This window comes from Equus quagga, chromosome 2 (genome assembly GCF_021613505.1).
Source record: "Equus quagga isolate Etosha38 chromosome 2, UCLA_HA_Equagga_1.0, whole genome shotgun sequence".
Taxonomy (NCBI): Eukaryota; Metazoa; Chordata; class Mammalia; order Perissodactyla; family Equidae; genus Equus; species Equus quagga.
In genome coordinates, this window is record NC_060268.1 from 95,874,680 (window position 1) to 95,892,329 (window position 17,650).

General features: G+C 51.6%; 2 protein-coding genes across 2 annotated transcripts in view; both read right to left on the bottom strand.

The window, feature by feature from the left end:
* STARD5 (StAR related lipid transfer domain containing 5) overlaps positions 1–8,709 on the bottom strand; it is an 11,213-nt gene extending 2,504 nt beyond the window's left edge. Inside the window, exons 1-5 of the mRNA XM_046654996.1 lie at positions 8,540–8,709; positions 7,774–7,823; positions 7,280–7,412; positions 2,592–2,709; positions 946–1,039 (exon numbers count right to left, since the gene is read on the bottom strand). Coding sequence (XP_046510952.1) covers positions 946–1,039; positions 2,592–2,709; positions 7,280–7,412; positions 7,774–7,823; positions 8,540–8,638 — 494 coding nt within the window. The 5' untranslated portion in view covers positions 8,639–8,709. The remainder of the gene's footprint in view (positions 1–945; positions 1,040–2,591; positions 2,710–7,279; positions 7,413–7,773; positions 7,824–8,539) is intronic.
* Positions 8,710–15,715: 7,006 nt separating this feature from the next.
* The window catches only part of TMC3 (transmembrane channel like 3), a 33,495-nt gene continuing 31,560 nt past the window's right edge, over positions 15,716–17,650 (bottom strand). Inside the window, exon 22 of the mRNA XM_046654227.1 lies at positions 15,716–16,859. Coding sequence (XP_046510183.1) covers positions 16,013–16,859 — 847 coding nt within the window. The 3' untranslated portion in view covers positions 15,716–16,012. The remainder of the gene's footprint in view (positions 16,860–17,650) is intronic.

The window sequence follows — 17,650 nt, forward strand, 5'->3', positions numbered from 1 at the left end:
ATGCATGTGCCTTGTGCACGTGTGTGTGCATGTGTGTGCATGCACGTGTGGGCGCTGTGTGTCTGTATGTGTGCATGCATGTGCGAGTGTGTGGTGGGGCAGCGTGTCAGAGAACAGCAAGGCTATTTTCAAGTTCATAAAGTTTTGCAACGTTTAAGGTAAGTCTTCCACAGGACATCTGAAAAGCCAGCTCAGCACAAAGAGCTCCTGGAGGTGCTGGACCTGGTTTAGTAAAACGCTGAGGCCCACAGCCCTCCCCCTGGCCCGCATGGTGAAGGCAGACACCCCCTCCTGGTTTCCGTGCGTGGGTCGCACGCTTACATGGGGACACGCCCTCATTGTCAGCCTGGGTGGGCTCCAGATAAACTAAGACCTGGGGGTTATCATTACACAGGACGTTCCTGGTGAAAACCTGGCGACGATGTGAGAAAACAGGGCCAGAACCGTGCTGGGCTCCGTTCTGGGCCAACTCCTGGTGTCAGAATCTCCCGGCAGCCTGAGCCCCTCCACATGGTTCCTCGCTGCGGGGAGACGAGCACCGTGTGGTAAGGGGTGGGGATGGCCAGCCTCGTGGCCGCTCCAGGCTGGTGGATGCAGCTCAGAGAGCCCGGGAGACAGGACCTTGCGCTCCGGCTTGCACGGCCTGCCTGTGACCGGACAGACCACCTGACCTCCCTGAGCCTCAGTTTCCTCATCTGCTAAATGGGACCACAGCATCTGCCCAGCCCGCCTGGGGCTGGTAGGAGTCCTCGCCTCACAGATAAGAACCGCGCCTCCCCAGCTCTCTCCCATGTGCCCGGTGCCCTTGCGTGTGACATTGCTGATGCATATGTCGGTGCTCTGCAGCGTCTGTGCCTAAGAGCTGCAAGGCACTTTATTCCTGTGCATCATGACCAGCGTGCCCATCAACCAGAAAGCCCACAGGGAAGCTGTGGTCATCCTTACCCCGGCATAGGCTCACAGAAGCAACCGCAGGGATGGTTAAACCCTCTCACGTAGCCCGGCTTCGGGGGACAGGACGGATGCTCCACATTCGTGGCTGGAAGACAGAGGGAGGTGGTCAGTGAGCTGCAGCTCAGACAGGCGGGCCAGGGTCGCCGAAGGGCAGCCACCGTGCACACAGACCATCGCCTGGAGCCTGAGCACTCAGCCAGGGGCCCTGCTACTGGCCTGAGCCCCTCCTTCCCCCAGCCCTTGTCCCTTACGCTCACACACACACACACTCACGCTCACGCTCACACACATGCACACACACACTCACACAACGCACACACTCTCGCGCTCACACACACACACTCTCACGCTCACACACACACACTCACACTCACACACACGCACACACTCACGCTCACACACACGCACACACTCACGCTCACACACACTCTCACGCTCACACACACACACACTCACACACACACTCACATGCTCACACACACTCACACGCTCACACACACTCACGCTCACACACACTCACATGCTCACACACTCACGCTCACACACACTCACGTACACACGCTCACACACACTCACGCTCACACACACACACATGCTCACACACACACACTCACGCTCACACACACACTCACATGCTCACACACACACTCACGCTCACACACACTCACGCACACACACTCACTCACACACACACGCACGCACACACACACACTCACGCTCACACACACACACTCACGCACACACATGCACACACTCACATGCTCACACACTCACAATACTCATGCTCACACACTCATGCTTGCACATACACATGCTCACACACACTCATGCTCACACACAAACTCATATACATGCACACATACACTCACACATGTACACACACGCACACATACACAGGCACACTCACAGGCCCACACACATATGCACATGAACACACACGCACACATACTCATGCTCACACATGTACACACACTCATGCACACACACATACTCATGCTCACACACATGCACACGAATGCACACACACATCATACACACACGCACACACACACGTACGTGCATACACTCACATCCTCAGCTTCCCCAAAGCCACCAGACCAGTAGAGAAAAGAACATTCCAGGACGTCAGGCTGGGGATGAGAAGGGGAGGGCGCCCTCTGGAACCTCAGCCGACAGCGGTGGGCATGCACCCGCCACCCGCCTAGGGGTGAGACCCGGAGGACGGCGGGGCTGCAGGCTCCAGAAGGAGGCACCACACGTGAGCGGTGGGAACTCTGCTCGTGGCCAGGCGGGAGGGAGTGCACAGCCCACAACCCTCCCACCAGGTGCTCCCAGGCCCAGGGCGTCGCTGCGGCCTGAGGTGTGATGCCAACGCTAATGTGCATGTCGAGGGCACCGACCACGAGCCTCGGCAGGGACGAAAGTGGTGCTGACCGAATCTGAGACCCAAATAAACTCGCTCGCGTGTGGACTCCCCCACCTCAGCCCTTTGCGGCACAGAAGCCGCCAAACTCGACAGGGTGAGGCATGCACAGGGCCGGGGACCCAGCTGTGAGTCCCCCGGGGATGTCCAGCGGGTCAGCGGCCCCCAAGGACCTGGGCGGGTGTGGAGGAGAGAGTCCCCCGCCGTCACTCACCGTTGGAACTGATGGTCCCGTCCTCATACTTCTTGACCAGCACCACATCCACAAAGTCTCTGGGGGAGATGAGCTTCATGGCGGCCGAGGGGGTGGCGGTTCTGGTTACGCACAGCGTCTGCCAAAGCAAGGGGAGTCCAGCGCACCTGAGGGCCAGCCGTCTTCTCCCGCCAATGCCCCACTCAGTCCCCATCATCAACCCACGCCTGTCCCTAGGGTCCAGAAAAGGGGAACAGCATGGACAGTAGGGCGGCGCTGTGAGCCAGAGGGTCTAGCGTGGAGCCACCATGGAAGTGCCAGGTGTCACTGAAACACACCCAGTGTGTAAGGTCCACGGCTGTGACACGGGCTGCCCATGGCGGAGGAGGGCCACTCTGAGCTCACGTCTCAAAGATCTAAGAGCTGCCGTTGACTGAGCACCTGGTAAGAGCCTGGCTGGTCCAGGCTCCCAGTTGTCCCTCACAGTCCTGAGAAATGGGTACCTTGAACCCATCTGACAGGTGAGGAAACTAAGGCTTGGAGAGATGAAGGAATTGACCTAAAGCGTGTGGTGGAGATGTGACTTGAAGACGGCCAGGCCAAGGGTAAGGCAAGAGAGGCCACTGCTTCCCACCCCATGGCTGACCTCACCCTAACCCAGCCCTGCGAGCAGGACCCCTTGAACATGTGTCCTGCACAGTTTTCTGGTTTCCCCTGGTCCTGGCCCTGGGGGGGTGCACCCCCTGGACCTCCCCTGATCTCAGAATATGCCACCAAGTCCACTCTCCACTCTGTAAGCCAAGACACCCCAAACCATCCCGTGCTTCACCCCGCTATCCCCTCCCCCTGCAGGGCCCCAGCCCTCTCAAGGTCACAGTGAAGAAGCACAAGTCCGGCCCGACGACGGGCAGTGCTGGGAGACGTCTGGGGGCCAGGCTAGAAGTGATGGAGAAGGTCTCTCTCTCTCTGTCTTCTCCCTTTGGGTACGAAGACTCAGGCACCGTGTGTTGCTGAGAAACCTTTGACCTTGGGGTATGAGGTTCAGGGTGGGCACGTGACCTGGGGCCCTTTGAGCACCTGACGACTCGGCCTCCACGAGGCCTTCTTCCTAAAATGACCCGCCTGCCAACGAGCTGCAGGTTCTCCTTCCCCTCTTGAAAAGGCACCACACACCCCATCTTTCTGGAATCTTCCTACCCCACACGGTCTCGGGCTGCGAATTCCCCAGCGTCCAAAGGGACACTCGGGGACGCCGACTCCATATTTCTTGAGAGCATCACATGCTGGAGCCGGAATTTCGTGCCTTCCCCTCCCTGGAGCATGTTCTTTCTAAAGGTGAAAGCTTGCTGTTATAAACACGGTAGTTTCGCCTTTCCTGAATTCTGATATTTTGTGTCAGAATGGCAGAAGCGATGAAAATAATTTTTTTTTTAAATAACTATGCAGCTTCTACTCCTTGTTACTGCTGCAAAATGCATGTTCCTGAAGGAGCATCTGGAGGCCAGATGGAGACGACACTGCGAAGAAACAGTGAGGGTGGCAGCACGCGTTATAAACACAACACACCCGGTGCAGTCCATCCATCCCAGAATTAAAAGATTTGAGATTTGACAAAATCATGCTGCTAAATACCAACATGCAAGGAAGGGCCCATTCTTCGCATTTTCATTGTTTCACTAAATAACAAGGAGCCACCAGCTGTCACTGCCTCTGCTTTTAGGAAAACTAAGCTCACTGGGTTTTCCTGTTTTTGCAGTAAATGTCCACCGAAGGCTGGATCTTTCTGGCAATAAGTCATATCTTTTCACGGACACATGAATTACCTAGAAAAAGACCTCCCATCCATCTCATTAAGGGATGTGAAATATTTTACTTTTCACGTTTGATGGTCCTTCATCAACATTTGTAACATAATATTATTTTAATAAGTTCCACTCATCTTTCAATGTAGATTTTTTTTAACATTTTGAGCCTTATAGTCACAGGAACCATATGATTTTTCAAAGTTTAATTTCAATTTATATACATATTCATATATTAGAATAGATATATATTAGGATTATATATATGAGGATATATATTAGGATATATTAGAATAAACATATTAGGGTAAAATTCAGTAGGCTACATGGAACCCGAAATTTGAGTTCAAAGAAAAAATGATATAAAGTTGCTGACTATTTACGGAAAATCTCTTCACATATTTTTTAAATGGATGATAGTAAATAAAAATCCATGTTACCTAGATACATCTAAAAGAATGATGTCATCGTTTTGTTCAAAGTCACCAGATTTATTACAGGTTAAAAATGACATGCTTTGCAATTTATGATGACAATTTCAGATGTCAACTAGATGTGTGAGGATGATGTATAGTTTCTCAAAAATCTGCTGGACATACACAAGCAAAACATTTGGACTGTTGCACTAGAGGACCAATGGGGTCAAGCAGGGTCTGGGGTGGGGGCTGCCTTGGGGTGACACAGGCTCAGCCTTCAGGAAACTGGGTGCCAAGGATCGAGGGTCCTGTGCAGCCCCGATCAGCAGCCCAAGCAATGGAAGCAGGCATGCTCCCCCAGGGACGAGCCAGGTTGCTCAGGGAAGAGAGATCCTACAGCATCTCCCAGCGAACCCTCCTGGCAAATTGGCCAAGAAGGTAAGAACGATGTGCACGCTGCTACAGAACACAGCACAGGTGGGCACCCAGCCTTCTGAGCACTGGCAGGCTCGGGACGGTGGGCTGGGTACAAAGGAGCATGGACAAAACCACACTCCTGTGGGGCCGCTGAGGGAGCCGTCAGCGGGACCCAGCCAGGGGCTGGGGCGAGGGCTAGGGTTGCTAGGAGGCCAGGAGCCTGGAGACCTGGAGGCAGTGGCAGGCTCTTGAGCCCGCTCTGCCACTTATTATCTGTGTGAACCTTGTACATCTCTCCACCTCTGGGGACAGTTTCCTTCCTCAGGTGTTCAGCTGAAATGCTTTGAGCGTGTGGCATTGTGTAAAAGGGCTCAGTAAGTGACGCTGCTTATCATTCGAATGATCATCAGGGCAGCTCAGGGGTCCCCCAACAATTCCTAAAGCTTTCATTCTCCCACGTCTCACCACTCACCGTCTCAGACAAAGGAGTCTAAACACGCTAAAAAAGTGCAGCCACTTCACTTTCAAGAATAAAATCCCATTACAATCATTCTGTTATTACATTTGTATTATGTTTTAAGGGGCAACAATCCACGTTTCCTCAACTCCAGCCATGTGTACACAATTATTTGCATACTATTTTCACAATTTTTTGCCGTCTCTGGTAGCACCTATTGTCATTCACTCAATATTTCTCTCTAAGTGTGTTCACTTTTTAAAACGTAGATAAATCCATTTTGAAAAAGGAAGTAATTTAACTATCAGAAACTGGGAGGGGGGTGGGGGGAGAATCACTTGGCACAAATAAAAGGCAACTGCAAAACATAGATAAGAGAGATGATTCCATTCTGATTCTGAGCCTGAGGCCAGCTGTTTTGTTATAACAGAGGTTATCAAGTGTCAAACAGGTGACAAGGGCACGTGTGCTCCTAACTGAGATTCTCCCCTTCAAGTTAGCTGAGAGATTAAAGAAGAACTCAAGTGGGGCGACCTCATGATTCAATTTCCCAGTTGACTGTGTAGGAGCTAATATCACCTTTTGTACCCCAGGAGCATGTGTCCCACCCTTCAGGGAACTCGGACACACACTCTTGTGATAACGAACTGTAATGAACTAAAATGCAAATTCTTGATCAAGACAAAGACCACCCGGGGCCTACTAACTGACCAGTAAAGAACCATGGCTTCAAGTTTCACACCACCACCTGTGTAAACACCCCACAGGGTGGCGCCCTGTCCACCGATGCCAAAATCAAGACACCACTCAAGTCAAACAGGTGGGCAGCATTTCCCCAAGGCAACTTTCTTGTTAGTTTTGGCTGTGACATTTCTTTTCTGCTTAACTTCTATAATCAAAACAAGGTGGGTTCCTAATGCTACAGAGGATCCCAGGACAGGACAATCTGGATCCACGCTGTCTGACACGGCAGCCGCTAGCTCCGCATGGCTATTTAAATTCACATTGAGAGTAATGAAAATTAAATAAAATTAACAATTCATTTCCTCCAACTAGGCACCTTTCAAATGCCCCGTGGCCACATGGGGCTAGTGGCTACTGTATCGGACAGCCCAGTTACAGAACATACCCTCCACTGCACAAACTTCTACCGGGCAGCGCTAGCCCAGAACATGGACTTCTTACCAATGGAGGAACTGTCATCCAGAAGCTGCCACCTGGCACAGCCCCACAGCTGGCAGAGAATCTGGACTCTCCAGCCAGGACTCTCTTAATTCATTATCGTGGCCCCATTAAGGAGCAACATTTCAAACTAAAGCAACGGGTCAAATCCAGGCACAGCTTCAGCATCTTCGGAGCTCATGTGCACGCTGCCCTCCTCCCTCAGCTGCTGTGTTCTCTCAGCTGTTTAGGGCGTCTCTGCCTCTCTGAGTCACGCCATTTCCCACCTGTACCTGAGCCAAGCTGGGCTTGGCGTTGCAAGCGGCAGGCAGCCTGTGTTCACTGGGCACCAGGGCTTTGCAAGGTACTCCCCTTGCCAAAAGGCGTCACTGACCCCCTCCAGAGGGCACAGGGTCAGGTTACCGTCTGCGGATAACCGTGTTTGGAAAGACTTACATCAGTGATGCTTTGGATAACTTCAAAATGGGACACGTTCTCATCCCACTGCTCTCGTAGGCTCCCAGCAAGTGGCTTTATGCAGTCCCACACCTTCTCTGGTGGCCCATTCACAATGCCTTCTCCTCGGTACCTGGAGCACAGGAAAGAATGTGACCCCAAGGCGTCAATCGAATTTGTTTATCACCCTGGGATTAGATACAAGGACTAGAGGCCATGTCCGTCAGCCCTCTTTAGGACAGCCTTGCAGAGAAGGGGCTGAGATCTACCAGCCCACCTCCCCTCAGGCCTGCAGAAATGGACAGTGAGCATTCACAAGAATATAGTCTGCTGGAAATCATTTAGTTAAAAACAGAAGCTTTTCTGGAAGAGAACTGGAGAGTTGATTCCAGGGTGTTAGGGTTGATTGGCATCTTTTAGGAAGCAAACGCACAGCAGAGACATCAGCAAGGGAGTGGCCCCTCTGACAAGCTTTGAACAAGGCATGCACTTACAGATTCCCTGGAAACTCCACAGATGGCCTCCAGGAAACTGAAACTCCATTCTGTCAAAAGGCACAGAATCGCAGAATTTTAGACCTAGAAGGGCTCTGGGAGATCACCGGGTCCAGACTCCCATTCTACATAAGCAGAGTTGGGGAGCCTCAAGAGATGGGGTTCTCTAAAGTGACCCAACTGATAGGGGGCGGAGTGGGGACTCATCCTGGACAGAGCTGCCCCCCATCCCCCACAGAACGTGAGGGAGAAAGGGATCCTAACTCGCTGACTCCAAGAGTACTGGAATGGTTTTCAAAACAACTTAAAAGCCACCGTGCACTTTGTTTCCTCCAGCAATTTAGGCGTACTTGTTAAAAGTCATAAGCGTCAAGCGAGCCAAGCTATTCCCAGGCCACCCTCCTGGGAACGGAGAGGGAGGTGCTCCCGCGACGACGAAGGGAGTGAAGGCTCCGGAGCCTGGTGCTTCCGGTTCTAATCCTAACTCCCATGTACCAGCCAGGCAACGCTGGGCACGTCATTCAATGAAATAAGTGACAGCCACTTACCTCCCGGGGCCACTGTGTGCAAAGCACGCCCGGTATTTTTTAAGGAAACAACCCCTAAGGACAACTCCTATTTTTAAAGAAAAACAATCCCTATATTTTAAGGAAACAATCCCTCCTCAATCCAGCTCCGGGGGCTGGACCGCAAAAAACAGCAAAGAGAGGAGGAGCCCGGGGGCTTCGGGGACCCCGGCTCCCTCCCCGCCCAGCTCCTCACTCACGCCTTCCTGGCAAATCTTCCAGCCCGATCGGTCTCGCCGGTACCGGAGCACCTTCTCGGCCACCGCCTCGCCCATCTGCGCGGCCAGCGCGCCGTCCATCGCGCCGGGAGCTGCGCGCGGGGAAGCTGGAGGGGTGTCCGGTGACGCCTGCCCGAGATCTGCGCAGCCGGAACGCCTCGGCCTGGACGGAGCCCGGAGCCCCGACCCCGCCCCGCCTCCGCCCCCGGCCCGCCTCTGCCCCCGGATTGGTCCGCGCCGCCAGACGGCCCCGCCCCGCCCCGAGATTGGCAGGCACGCGGTGCGCAGGGCCGAGCTCCCGGAGACTCGCAGGCGGGGCGGTGCACAGCGCGCCCTGCGTGTCCCGCGGGTCCGCCTCCCGCCCGCCGGCGGCTCTGGGCGGGGCCGGGGGCGTCCACGTTCGGTGAGGCCGGGCCAGGCCTCGCAGGGCGGCTCCGCTTGCTGAAGAGCTTGGATTGTGTCCTGAGTCGCGGAGCCTGCGGCCGGGTGGGAGCAGGGTGGAGTTTGCACCAGATTCGCCTTCCGGGGCGGCGGCTGCAGGAGTGGGAGTGGGAATGAGGGTGGAGGCCGGGAGGCGGGCCCGGTGCAGCGACGGTGGGGGGACGGCGGCGGCCTGGAGCAGGGCTGGCCGGTGGCGGTGCAGCGGAGAGGGCCCGTCTTAGAATACTTAGGAGGGCGAATGTAGAGATCTCCGCGATGGACGTGGGGGCTGCAGAGGGAGGAAGCATCAGGACCCCCACCTTCTGGCTTGAGCTGGGATGGGAAGAGATAGTTCTGGGCGTATTTGGCTGCAGGTGCCTGAAAGACCTCGCACTGGGTGGGCAAAGGCAGCCTGGGTTTCCTCCTCTTCAGCACTGTAACCACCTAAGTATTTGAAAAGGGCAACACTGTCTCTTTGTTTTCTATTTTGTGTGCTTATGGTTACCTTTAAAGGTTTGAAAAAATGGTGCGAACAAAATGACTACTTGAAAACCCTTTTTGGAAGATGTGTTGGGCTGCCAGGTTGTAAAGCCCTAGATGGGGAATTAGGGAGTCCAAGTTCTAGACCCAGTTTCACCACTATTCGCTGTGTGGTTTTGGGCAAGTCACTCTCTGAGCCTCAGTTTGCGCCAAGATGAAATGGGACGATAATAAGTGCCTCCTGGTGGCATTGTGATATGCAAGTGAAGTAATGCCCATGTGACTATTCCTAGGAGTCATAAAAGAAAAGACCAATAAGCTAACCACATTTAAAAAGTTAAACACATCAAAAATATAAAGAGATGATAATCTGAGGGAAAAGTGGAAGCATATTTTACCTAAAAGTACATTTTCTTAATGTGCAAAATGTGCTTACAAATCATTGACATTTTTGAACAATCCAACAGACAAGAAGAATGCATCAGACATGAACAGATACTTTGCAGAAAAATGAATTGACATGGCTAATAAAGATAGGAAAAGATGAAGCCAGCCTGGTAGTGTAGTGGTTAAGTTTGAACACTCCACTTCGGTGGACAGGGGTTAGTGGGTGTGGTCCCCAGCACGGACCTACACGCCTCTCATCAAGCCATGCTGTGGAGGCGTCCCACATATGAAATAGAGGAAGATTGGCACAAATGTTAGCTCAGGAACAATCTTCCTCATCAAAAAAAAAAAAAAATGATGTGAACAGATGCAGAACCTCCCTCAAGATTAGGGAATTACAAATCAAAACTTAGGCAAACACCAAGAGGTTTGTTAATTCCATGTATTGGTGAGTATATAGAGAGACAGTTTTATACACTGTGGGTGAGAATGTAAATTTATGTAACCTTCCGGGAGCAAAATAATATATCTTAAAATTTTAATTTGCTTGTTTTTTGACCCAGCAACTCCTGCACAAAGATGTATAAGATTGATCTTGCAACTGGAAACAACCTACCTGTTTGTCAATAGATGGAACAAAGTTACAGGATATTCATTTAGTGGAATATTATGTAGCCATTAAAATAACGTGGCACAGATGAGGTAAGCTGGGGCTGGAAGAGACAGGGAATGTTAAAGAGAACCTATGCACGAGTCTAGAAACAGGAGCTGATGTGAGTAGACTGTTCTAAGCAGGAGCAGTTTACTTTCCATGAAGGAAATAAGTGGTATTTAAAACTTAACTCTAAAAATAACTTAATATTGTTTAAATTCTTACCCTCCCCCAAATAAAATGTTTTATATGTGTACTGACAGGGAATAATATCCATTATGTATATATATATATATCTTGTTAGACATCAAACAAGTAAGTGACCAGTCCAGACGTTGGCATACTATCCTCATTTGGAAAATGAGAAAAGTAATAGTATTAACTCACAGGGTTGACATGTGGGTCAAAAGATCTAATCAATGAATAGTAGTTAAAATGGTGCCTGGCATACAGTAAACATTTATATATAGTATATTTATATATAGTATCTTATATATCGTATATCATCCATATGTATCTTAAGTGAGAAAGAGAAATATCTAGAGATGTGCTTGTATATGCTTATATTTTATGTTTACATATGTATATGTTTAGAATATTCACTTCTGGAAAGATATGGAATAAACTGTTAGGGAGTATCGCCAAAGCACATTTCTTTTTCATTTTATATCATCATAGACCGTTTAATTATTTTAATTACTAACATGTAGGACTTTTTAAATTTAAAAAGCCTCATTAAAAAATTCAATGTAGGATATTTCTATAAAGCTGCAGCTTGAGCCCCTGTCAGGCTGGGGCCTATTAGGATTTTGTTTGGGGAGAAAACACGAGGAAAACAGAGCTGAGGGAAAGGAAATCTTGCTGTAGAAAGTGACTTGTTAGACATCACACATTTAAGAGATTTTTATACCTATCACAATGGAGCATGGGTTTTAAAAATTCTTTAGCACTATAAGAGACTTTAATCTTTTCTCCTAGAAAATGGAAAGCGCTGGGTGTATGAAATGTCTGGAGAAGCAAGCTGTTTATCCCTGAGGCCTGAGACAGAGTGGCAGCAGGAGGTGGGGGAGGTCAGGGGACCTTGTCAGGGCAAGGGGAGCAGCCTACTAGGGCAGAGGGGCCGGGGAGCTGCCCACACAGCCCGGGGCAGGGCAGCGAGGTATTTGCATCCGCTTGAGGCTGCGTTGGGGGAGGAATGACTGAGCTCTGTAGATCCCATTGGTTGGAGCCCCTCCCGTGTGTTCCTCAGGCCCTGTGAGTCACCCAGTTGTCCAGAGCAGACCTCACTGAAGTCCGGGTTGAATTTTAAACAGGTGCATGTAGGCCATGGGGCCCAGCGACTTCTAACCGAAAGGCCCCGCAGACCACTGAGCGGGTGAGCCCAAGTGTCTGGGTGTTCCCATCTGGAAAGCTCCAGGATAGAGCAGACACTGAGGACCGGCTGCCTGTTGACCAGTCAGCTCAGGCGGCTGCTGGGGACTCTCCGTCTGCAAGTGTGTGTCTGTTGTTTACTCTTCATTCTGCAACATCTGATGGTTACTCAGCACCGACTGTGCCAATGTTAGGATGCCCTGAGCACTTGACCTGTGCTGTGTGTGTAACCCTCACAACGTTGCCGCAGCGTTACGAGGCGGGGACTGCCGTCCCCATTTCACAGCTGAGGAACTGAGAGTCCACAGGGTGTCCAAAGCCACATAGCCGGTCAGTGGCAGGGCTGTGCACACGCCCGTTTCTCTTTCTGAAGGTCACGTGTTGCTCATGTGCTCTGCTGGTTCCTGCCCTTCAAGGCTACACGGTGTTTACCATGAAATGGGCAGAGTCAAAAAACCAAAAAACCATAGCAACCAACAGACCCTAAAGAGAAGGAAAACACACACACACAAACACACATACTCAGAGTAGCTGGAAAACGGAAATACCACCTCAGACCAGGGAAGTCAGTCTTTTGGAGACACAGAGAAAATGTCTCTCTAAATTCTCTGCCGTTCACAAGTTTGGAAACACAAGGGGTGACCAGGGAGGCATCCTTAGGTCACTAGGATATTTACCAGATGATTCTCATCAAGAGGAATTCACTCCATATATTTAAAGGATTCAGTTGTCGTCTCTGAGCCCTGAGAGGAGTCTGCTGTACAGGTGTTTTTAGGGAACATTATTAATAATAGTGTCACTCATACCCTCCATGGTAGTGTGGCCAAAGGGCAGACATGAACCCCCCTCCCCCCACCGCCCTTGGACCATCACTAAAAGCCAAAGGAATCTTGTGAAACCATTGTTATGCAAAGGCGTTTTGACGGTGTCCACGTGGCCTTCTGCTGATGTGACTTAGATCAAAGGGCGAGAGTTGATAGTAATCATGAACAGAAAAAATGAGCACCGGTGTTGAACAGGCAATCCGTTCACAGAAGAGAAAATGCAAATGGCCAGTAAACAGGAAGAATGCTAACAATCTAAGAAATGCAAATTAATGAAAATAACTTGGTATTTTTTTTTTCACCAAGTAGGCAAAAATTATACCGTGTGACCATATGGAGTCTGGGTGAGGCTGTGAGAACCGTGGTCCTCTCATCCTTCACAGGGGGAGTGTGCACAGGGTCTGGGCTCAGGGAGATGAATAAAGGGGCAGCTAGTGAAATCCTGCGAGCTAGGGGCATCTCCTCTGGGAGAACCAGCACCCACTTCTGCACGTGTGGTAGAGGTCGTGTGAAAGATGTTTAGTGTAACCTCATTTTCAGCCACAAAGATGTGGAAATGATTTCAAGGTCCGTCGACAAGAAACGGATAAATGGTGAGTTTATTTCCATGATGAGCTCCTATGCAACCATTATAATAAGTGAGCTTGATCTGTATTTCTTCAACAGACCGCAGAAACATAAATATGTGCAATACATGTGGGATGAGAGCGTTGACTTAAGTAAAACGTGCTGATGGATGCTTACAAATATATATTTACACACACGTACACAACGTATGTAGCTATAAAGTTGACCGAACGGACAGACGCCAAACTCTTGGTAGCGTGAGGGGAATGAAACTAAGTGTGGGCATTAGAGCAGACTGATTATTTCTGTAATACTTTCTTTAATGATAATAAAATGACTACATGGAAATAAAATTTCAACAGTGTTGACGCAGTGGGAATACAGGTGCTTGTCACACCAGTCTTTCTACTATTCTGCACCTTTTAAATTTCTCTAAATTAAGCAGAGCCTAGTACTAACTGCCAGGGCAGGTGTGGGCTGTGTGGCACCCTGGGAGGTGATAAACATCCTTGCAACCCTGGGTGTGTATCGGCAACACCCTGTTTCTTGGGAATGTTGCAGAGCCGGCTTCTCCTCCTGTGCTCACGGAGCGGCTCCCACTCGGACACAGGAGCTCCCACAGGTGCTAGAGGCAGGGCCAGCCTTTTCCAAATGTGTGTCAACGTCCCCGGGAGCTCCAGCCCACAGCCCCAGACCAAGCACATAGAAGGGGACTCTCATCAGGAAAGCCCTCGTCACACCTCCGTCACAGAGGACGCTCCCACCGCCTGTGGGACCTTTCGTCTTGAGCAGACCACCGCCTTCTGGATCTGTTGTGGGAGGAGATCCAAAAATCTGTGCACACCTCTTCATGAATTTGGGGAGGAGTGCCCATCTGTGTGTACTTTTAAAAAGGCATTATTTACACTGGATTTCTCTTTTTGGTTCGAATTGGCAGTCGATCTCGGACTGTAACCCTGTTGCTACGTCATTTGTGATTCATTCGTTAGTACAGTTCATTCATTCATTCCTTCACCCCTTTACATTCAACAAGTGTGTGTTAAGGATCTACAGTAGGCGGCATTCTGAGATGGCCCCCAGGGTGCCTGCCCCCCAGTGCACGTTTCCTGTGAAATCTCCTTGTGTGTACTGGCCCTTGTGAAGATGGTGAGATTTTACTCCCAGGATTAGGTTCCATTATGTGGTAAAGATAAAGTGACTTTGAAGATGTAATTACGATCTCTGAACAATTAACTCTGAGTGAATCAAGAGGGAGATGATCCTGGGTGGACCTGGCCTAATCAGGCGAGTCCTTTCCAAAGAGAGTCCGGGCCTTCCTGGAAAAAGAGATCAGGTGCCAAAGAGGCCCACTCTTGCCGGCCTTGAAGATGCAAACAGCCCCATTGTGGAGAGGACCATGTGGCAGGGAAACGTGGCAGCCTCTGGGCGTGGATGGCCTCATTCCAACAGTCTTGAGGAAGTGAATTCTGCCAATAGCCACATGAGTTTGGAAGGGGACCCCTAGCGTCAGGGGAAATGCCAGCTCTGGCTGACACCTGGACGGAGACCCTGAGCGGGCACGCACCTGGGCCACGTCCGCCCTCCCTACCCATGGAAACTGTGAGACGAAATGTGGGTTTTAAGCTGGTAAATTTGTTATGCAGCCACAGAAAACATATCTATTATGTGTCCATAGCTGAGAATGCAAAAAAAAGAAGAAACACCATTCCCATCCTGAAGGCCCTCACGGGCTGGTGGGGGAGACGGCGAACTTAAAGATGCAATTTAGAGCAAAAAGAGTTGTCCTGGAAATAGGACCAGGGGGTGCTTCTGGCTGCCATGGCCGGCTGAACGCACTGCTGCCCAAACCCTCATGATGCCGGTGACAAAGGCCTCAGCCACAAACGTGAAGATGATGTGAGCTGAGAAACGACGAGTCTGTTCTTTCCCTGGCTCGTTGGCTGGGTGCCCTAACCCAGGAATTTTCTGTGGCCGTGAATTCCTCCCCCACCTGCCACAGGGATTTGGCAGTAGGAGAAAATGAGGTCAACAAACAGCAGTCCAGCTGAGAGGTGAAAAGACAGAATCCTGAAGACGTTGGATGCCCTGGGTCCAGCTGCACCTGAAGCCAGCTTGACTCCCACCCTCTGCAAGCAAAGGAGCCCATCCGCCTTGGAGATTTCGTTCCCTGCCATCCAAGTGCCTTGGCTAATTAATATGGACACACAGCTCAGTGAACAGTAGAGGGAGATCCCAGTAAATTTTAATTACTCTTGTCGTTACTAAACTGACTATTTATATGAACTAATTCAGCTCTCTGAATCTTTAAGGACAGCCGCCTCATTTCTGAGCACTCCTCTGGGAGGACTGAATTTTGTGTGCAAAAGAGGGCCTCGCAATATGGACAGCTCCCTCGCGATTAAGGACACACAGACATCTCCCGTGAGGCCTCTGTGATCGGGAGGGGCCGTCCGGCTTGCCTGCGATTTGCCATCCCAAAGCTTTTTGAAAGGATGGTCTAATGTGTGGAAGTGCTGGACACAGAGAGGCCCCAGGAACAACCCATGGCAGGTGGCCGTTGTAGGACAGGGAGTTGTGGCCCCGTGAGTGTGGGGGCTGCAGCCGGCAGCTGAGAGGCCTGGATGCGCCCCACGGTCTCCAGCGCCCCCCAGGGTGTGTCGTCTCTTTGCAGGAGGGGAGGGTCCACATGCTGTCAGAGCGCATCAGTGCTCCCACACGGCTTGACTCGCTACAGATGGGACCCCAGAAGGAGCCCTAGACGTTCGAACAGATCAGGTTGCTCAGATCTGCAGTCAGCTCCTGCCTGGACACGGCCTTTCTCCTTGTGAGCGGGCCGGCAGGCCTGGAGAACTTGCCCGGGCTGGGCGTGATCTGCAGGTACTGGTCAGTGCCGCTGTTCTGCGGGTCGCTGCTGGAGGCTGCCGACATGGAGTCAGACTCGGTGAGGGCCGGCTCGCCCCGGGGCTTGGCCCTGGGCCTCGGGGGCTGCTGCAGGTGCTGGACATTCCGGGGGCGCGGCTTTCTGTGCATGTACACCGGCCTGTCAAGGGGACCCTCGAAACCGTCGTTCCAGGATGTACAGAGCCCCCATCCCTGGTGCTCGGGAGCCAGCGTCTGGCTCCCTGACCTCTCGCCGACGTAGAAATGGGGGGCCCCGTGGAGGTCGATCAGGGAGCGAGGGTGGAAGTACCCCTTGACCCACTCTCTCCTCAGCGTCTCCTCCTCCTCCTCGTCACTCAGCTGCGGAGAGCGAGCCGGCTGGGGCGCCCGGGACCCACAGGGCCGCACATTCCGGGGGAACATCTCCACGACGTCCCCTAAGGCGTCGATCTTGAAATGTCTCTCCGGCCAGAAAGTCTGATGGGGCTTTTTGTGAGAGTCACGCTCATTGACGACATAGTACCTGGGGGCGTGGGGCCTGTGGCCATGTGGCCCCAGGCCCGAGACCCCCGGTCCAGGAAGAGGAGGGTGGATTCGCCAGAAGTCTCTTCGGTAAAGAGGCTCTGAGTGAGCGTCTCCGAGGCGTTCTGCAAACGTCACAGGTGTGCAGGCTCGGTTCCTGGGACGGTCTCCTGTGCTGGTCCCCGGACCCCGTGGATACCTGTAAGACAGGGGTGGTCAAGCCCGGTGGCCTGAGTGCTCTCAGAGCCCCACCCGCTCGAGCATGGCTTCTCTCTGCGTCTTCGCCCAGCCTGGTGCCGCGGGTGGAGGAGGGTCCGCGGACCGCGTGCCTAGGAGCATTTCCAGGTGTCTCCACGGCTGGAATTCTCAGATGTGCCCCGCGAATCTCCACGGAGCGGGGAGGGCAGAGGTGTTTTGCTAATATGCTGCATTTTGGAGCACATAGTGGGATCAATATTTGTGGAGCACATATTAGGAACACTGCTCCCCACCGTCTGCCACACAGCCTTCAAGGACGCGTCCCCTGGGCCCACCCGGGTTTGTCGGAATCCTTCCTCCTGGTCAAGGCCCCAGAGAGACTGAAGATGACCCCTCACGTAGTGAGATTTCCAGTTCTCTGTTAACTTAGTCATTGTTTTTAAAAAAAAACCCAACCCTCCCAAACCAGCACTCCCTGTGTTTCATCTACACGGTTTCACTGTGTTCCTTTCAGATCAGGTGTGGTTCTCCATGTGCATTTGGGTCAGTGCATCCCTCTGGAGGGAATGCCGGGCTCCTGCTTCCTTCCGTGTAAGTGAGGCTGGAACAACTGACCCCCTAGAATACAGAGATGCTCCTGCCTAGAACTGGGCCAGCCTGGAGCTAAGATCTAAAGACCTTGCCAATAATATGGCCGGTCTGGAGTTAAAAAAATAAAAGAGAAAAACATTTTAAAAGGCATTTTCTTTCCTTGGGCTGTAGAAGTACATCCCCCGGGTGGGCAGGAAGATT